Source organism: Vigna unguiculata, chromosome 5 (genome assembly GCF_004118075.2).
Source record: "Vigna unguiculata cultivar IT97K-499-35 chromosome 5, ASM411807v1, whole genome shotgun sequence".
NCBI classification, from domain to species: Eukaryota; Viridiplantae; Streptophyta; class Magnoliopsida; order Fabales; family Fabaceae; genus Vigna; species Vigna unguiculata.
Genome location: NC_040283.1, coordinates 43,968,318 through 43,974,572, shown reverse-complemented (window position 1 = coordinate 43,974,572; position 6,255 = coordinate 43,968,318). Strand labels below are relative to the sequence as shown.

General features: G+C 29.8%; 1 protein-coding gene across 1 annotated transcript; it reads left to right on the top strand.

The window, feature by feature from the left end:
- The first annotated feature begins 3,680 nt into the window (after positions 1-3,680).
- On the top strand, positions 3,681-5,975 carry LOC114186337 (alpha carbonic anhydrase 7-like). Its single transcript, XM_028074400.1, has 7 exons — positions 3,681-3,869; positions 3,983-4,200; positions 4,335-4,441; positions 4,682-4,784; positions 4,899-5,066; positions 5,170-5,223; positions 5,679-5,975. Exons 1-7 carry the CDS (start codon positions 3,791-3,793, stop codon positions 5,760-5,762), a joined length of 813 nt encoding a protein of 270 aa, XP_027930201.1. The 5' UTR covers positions 3,681-3,790; the 3' UTR covers positions 5,763-5,975.
- Positions 5,976-6,255: the final 280 nt, after the last annotated feature.

The following is a 6,255-nucleotide window of genomic DNA, read 5'->3' as shown; positions in this document are numbered from 1 at the left end:
CAGATCTATAAACCGTATAGCACTTCCTCCATGCACATGTCGCAAATTGTGACTCACACTCAAATCTCCATCGTACATCACTCACCGGGTCATACGAGCACCAAATACGATGTCCTCTGCATATCCAGTAGCACCTCGCAACACGCAAACTCAACTGCAGATCCAGCATGACTCAAGTCCTTGCACCTCCACGAACTCAGCTGCAGATTCACCACGTCAACACAACCCGAACAATGATCCTTCCATCAAATTTCTCATTGCAACTTCAACAACCAATGATGATCCTCCAACAACAAGGAATTAATCGTTTCTGATGTGGAAGATCAGACAACCCTACAACCATATAGTATACTAAGAAAAAATCTCATCGAACCATAACTCTTGACACTACTATTGGTAAAAACATATCATCAATTAAGAATATTATTGTCTTACCTCCAAGAATCATCCTATTACCAGATAAATAAGATTAAAACAAGGAACACAAAAATAAAACGTGAAAACTCCAAATATGTAAAAAAACCACAACCACCAAAGAATAATACTATGTGGAAATTTGTACATCACATAGACTACCCTCTCATATCTTTTAACCCCAAATACACCCATACCCTCCAAAACAAGAATTAAACTCAAACCTCACAACACTCTATTATAAGAGTATAAGAAAAGTCAAATACAAGCATCAAGTGTGTTTGAGTGGGGCAAAGAACATCATGGACTTAGAGCCCATCATATAATCACTAACACTCATCCCCTAGGTTATCCTAGACGATGTGAAACTTTTCAAGATGTATTATTTTCATCAATTTAACCGTTTTGTAACTTGATATTCCTTATTTTACCTCCTCTTTTCATTTTCATAAAAATGTTATTCATCTACGTTCATTTCTTACACTCTACGGTCATTTACCTAAAAACGTATCAATTAAAATTATTATTAAATTTTAATTATCTGTCTGATTTATTATATTGCAAATATAAGTAAAATTATTTAAAATTTATCCTGAAGAAGAAGGTTAGTTAATGTTATGTAACTTATGATTTAAAAATAGTTTCTTAAAGTGTTATTCATTGAAACCTAATACTAACACGAACTAATTAAAATAATTGAAAATGACATCTCAATTAATTAGATAGTATTTTAAATCTGATATCACTAAATAAAAGAAAAAAATTAATATTTATTTATATTTGAGGTCATCAAACTTTCTTTTGCTTATATTGGGTTCCAAAGATTATCTTTTTTATATATTTGGATATAAGAAAAGGTAGAAAAGTTAGTGAAAAGTATCAATAATAGCACAAGATTATGAATGACAAATTTTTTAAATATTCAAATAACAAAATTGTGAAACTAATATGAGTTCGACACGAAATCTCTTACAGAATATAGCCGTAAATTGACCAGGTAGTCGTGCACATGAGTTCATCATTTGAAAACCTTTTTTAAACCTCTGTCGTCATAAAATTGACTGTGATTGATTTTTCAAAAAAGTTCCACACCCCAAACAAAGATTTAGGACAATTTAATTTTTAAGTAACTTTAAAATAATGGTGGAATTTTTAAAGGAATTTTACAAAAAAACATTTTTAAGTAACCAAAAGGTAAAACAGTTATAAAGTTAAAATTATGCAACATTACTTGACTATGTGATAAAGATTTATTTATAGTCGTTACAAATCATACATCTATTAGAAATTTTTTTAATTTATAATATATATAAGTGAATTAATTTATAATATATATAAGTGAATGCTAATCTTATCTTATAATTAAGTTTTGTAATAAAATATTCATAAGTTAAAATATTTTCTAACGAAGTTTGTTGTTTCTTGATATTGTTTCAAACATTATTGGATTGTTATCGACTATCCATTGGTGTCTAGTCTCATTTTGGAGATATATATACTTATAATAAGTTTGTTAAGTTTATTGTTTCACATACTATTGGACTATTATCGGATTATCCATTGATATATAGTTACACGTTCAAAACACATTTACTTCGGCACGACAGCATATATATATATATATATATATATATATATATATATAAGTGGTTGCAGATAAATTGATTTCCTAGGTTTAAAGTTATGTTAGGCAACAAATTAGCCTAAGTTAATTGCATGCTTGAGCCAAATATTTAATAAAATGGTTATTAAAGAATTTGGATTAGATGTTGGGTTTTGTTGTGTTGTTCTTCTATGTATTTTCATAATATACTAATTATCACTAATTTTCACGTTTTAAAATATATTAAAAAAATATTTAAAATATCAATACAATGTATTTTTAATACTCAACACAACATAAAAAAAATCAGTAGAGAATCTGAACTTATTATTAAACAACTCACTTAGGTTAAACAAACTATGCGTTTGAACTAAATAAAATAATCATTTAAGCTAGAACTTAAGCAGTTTCACAAGGTGGGGTAATCTCAGCCAATGAAATCAGGCAAAACATTTCTTTTAGAGTGCAAAAACTCCTTAAGCAAATACAAATGTAAAGGAAGAAACTTTTTACAATGTTAAATGCTCTGCTCTAGGGTATTTTTGAGTAGTAATAATGTTCTACTTCTTTTGTAATTGTAGATGTTCAATTGATATTTGATTGACATTGAAAAATTCTTTGAAATTTAAAAATATTAATATCGAGTATAATATTAAGAATTAATTAATTATTATTAAACACATTTAAACATTTAATCTATAAATTTGATTATTATTTTTGATAAGAATTTTATGCAATTGAGATTATAATATAAAATAATTTAGAAAATAATCAAGCTTTGAATAATCATATAAACTAATTTGAATATAATTGCTAATTAAATCTTCGATATAATTTGAATATAAACTAAATTATTTATCTATTAATTAAGTAAGGGAAGATTGCTTCGTGAAACCCAACTCTGACTTCTTATCTATATAGTTCATATTTTCACATTTTATATGTCATGTATTCGACAATTTGTACATAATTAATAACTAGTCTCCGCAACATTAGAATTATTATTTGCATTCCATCATCACTTATCTGACTTCGGAAATGTAATCAAGATATAAAGAAATTAAGTTTAGATTCTCTATTTCTTTTGTTGTCCTCTTAAATATTTTTTTAATATATTTTAAAAAATTAAAATTAATGATAATTAATGCATTATAAAAACACAGAAATCACACAAAAAATAACCTAACAGACCATCCAAATTCAAAAGAAATTCGATTAACAATAGAAATTCGATTAACAATAGAAATTGATAACCCCATAGCATGAAGTGAGAATCGTAATGCATGACACAGTACTTGAAAATCAGAAACGGAACAGAGTATAAAAGAAACGGAATCTGTAACACAATTTGTTAATTGATGAGAAAAGAAAAGAAAAAAGGACCCTTAATTCAAATAGAGAATCAACAAGAAAACAAACATGTAAATGATTCATTAAATGAAAAAACGTGTTTTGTATTATTCTCTTCACAATATGTAAATATTATTCTCTGATTACGGTGGTTGCGTGAAACGGGAAAACTTAGTCTTCCGACTGTGCCGACGAATAAAAAAAGTGTGGTGACTTGTCAATGTGGTCAAATTAAAAATTGATAGCTTTTCCAATTTCAAAACCTTGCCCTACCTCTTATTCTCACTTTCATATTTGGCTAACCTACCCATGATCGCTTATAAATACTGGTGTGAGAACTAGCTACTCCATCACCCACCAACATTATCAAGTAAATCGTAACCCTCTGGTTCTCATAAGTTACCACCAAACACGACAACCAAAATGGAGAAGCTTGCTACCACGGTTTCGATTTGCTGCATACTTTTGTTCCTGTCTTTACCAGTGATGTCTCGAGAAGTTGGTCAGGATCGATTAGCTTGTCGGCTTTCTGTTTAGTTTGCATGCATGCGTATCAGAAAGTATACATCATTATATACGTGTTAATATGTTGTTTATGTTTTATTGAAAGTGCAGAAGATGAGAGAGAGTTTAGTTACGAGGAAGAAAGCGAAAATGGACCGTCTCATTGGGGAAACATACACCCTGAATGGAGTGTGTGCAACAATGGATCCATGCAGTCACCGATTGATCTATTGAATGAAAGGGTTCAAATAGTGTCGCAGTTAGGGAAGCTTCAGATGAACTACCAACCCTCCAATGCCACTATTAGGAATAGGGGCCACGATATCATGGTGAATAAATATCAAAATAATTAAACTACCAAACTTTGAAATCACTATAGTATATATATACTTTAACGTCTTCTTAGTTATCTACCTAATACAATAAATTAACTTTGATCCAACTTTCTGGTTTGTAAATGCAGCTAGAATGGGTTTCTGGCGCAGGTTATCTTCAAATTAATGAAACTAAATACCTACTCAATCAATGTCATTGGCATTCTCCCTCTGAACACACCATAGATGGCAAAAGGTAATACATACACTTCTTTGAATTTACGTAGAAAATACATGATTTTATTTTTCTATATACAACGAAACTGTAATACTAACTTGTTTTGTGCCTTCGTTATATATTTAGTCGGTGTCAAACACCCGATTTCGTCCGGACTTTTTATTTTTTATTCGTTGTTCCATTACGATTTGGGTTATCACGCCTAAAATATTTACCTATACTTAAAAAGAATAAAGAATAGTGAAAATTGCATTGCAGGTTTGATCTAGAGTTACACATGGTGCACGAAACTCCATCTGGACAAACAACTGTGATAGGAATACTATACAAGATTGGAAGACCAGATTCTTTTCTGTCATCGGTAAATTAAATTTCTGTGTTTTTGTGTCTTATATTTCGTGAATAACTATGTCTGTAAAGACTATTATATATATAATAAATATTGAAGTTAGACATGAACCCTTGCTTTTTGTAGTTAACGAGTCATATAAAGGCTATTTCTGAGACCACGGAAGCAGAAAAAGTGGTGGGTGTAGTTGACCCTAGGCAAATCAAAATTTTCTACAAACAGTATTACAGGTATATGGGTTCGTTGACTATTCCTCCGTGCACTGAGAATGTTTCTTGGACCATGGTTAGAGAGGTACATGTTCTAACTATCTATTATTCATCAATTCTTGAACTTCCCTTTTCAAATATTGTGAAAACATTATGTTACTGTGTTTGAACCTTGTTCAATTTCTCAGATACGATCGGTTTCAAAGGAACAGGTTAGATTGCTCCGAGCCGCTGTTGATGATGTAAGTTAAATAATAATGAAGTTCAATTATGTCACGAAACAATGGGACACAAAAGTAAAACCTTGCATCATAATAAACATGAGAGCCTCTCTGAAGCTTCTAGGTTCATAATTATTAAGCTATAGAATAATTATTCAAAGAGACTCCACTAAGAGAATATTTGGTTAATTAATTAATTAGGTCCATATATAAGCAGTAGTTGAATATTAGGTAGACTCTGTATCAAAATCAATAATCATGATATCTAAGTTTGATTATCGACTCTCCTGACGTAACTATTTTAAATTTCAATTCTTTACCTTTTGCTTTTATAAATGGAAAACTTATGCCCATGAACATTGTATATAAATATAAATGTTCAAAAGACACCATTCCATGTTTCTTTTTGTTACTTATATTTATAGGTGAAAATAGTCTAATTATTTCTTGCATTTTAACCTTTGACACCTTCGCAGGAATCAGAAAGTAACGCAAGGCCACTGCAACATATAAATAACCGCTTGCTGCAACTTTATCGGCAAAAATATATTAAACATTGAAATTCCAGTGCAAACCTGACCAAGAGGTTGACTTCTAATTGGTCGGAGAGTGAATGCGGATATACATGGCCCAATCCCTTTATTGTTGTTTTTTTTTATAATTTTTTTCTCCAGAATAAAAATTGAATAAATAAAGAAGCACATAGATGCTTCAATTCTTTTAATCTGTATCACATAAGAAAGTTATTTATCAAACGGAATTTGAATTGATTTAGATTATGGGTAACGATGTGACACTCAATCTTACTCTATCCACTTCGCACAGGCTCCATATTACAATCGATATCTTATAACCCAAAACTATTAATTAATTCCACTTTCTCACACAAAATACACATTAATTAGTTAGTATACTCCTATAAAATGTATTTTAGTTTTCATGATATCATCTATTTTGTATAACACAATTATCCCGGTTGATAAACAATACAATTACATAAAACTAGATAAGCTAAAGTTTTAAAAACTTTTATACATATCTATAAATTAAATC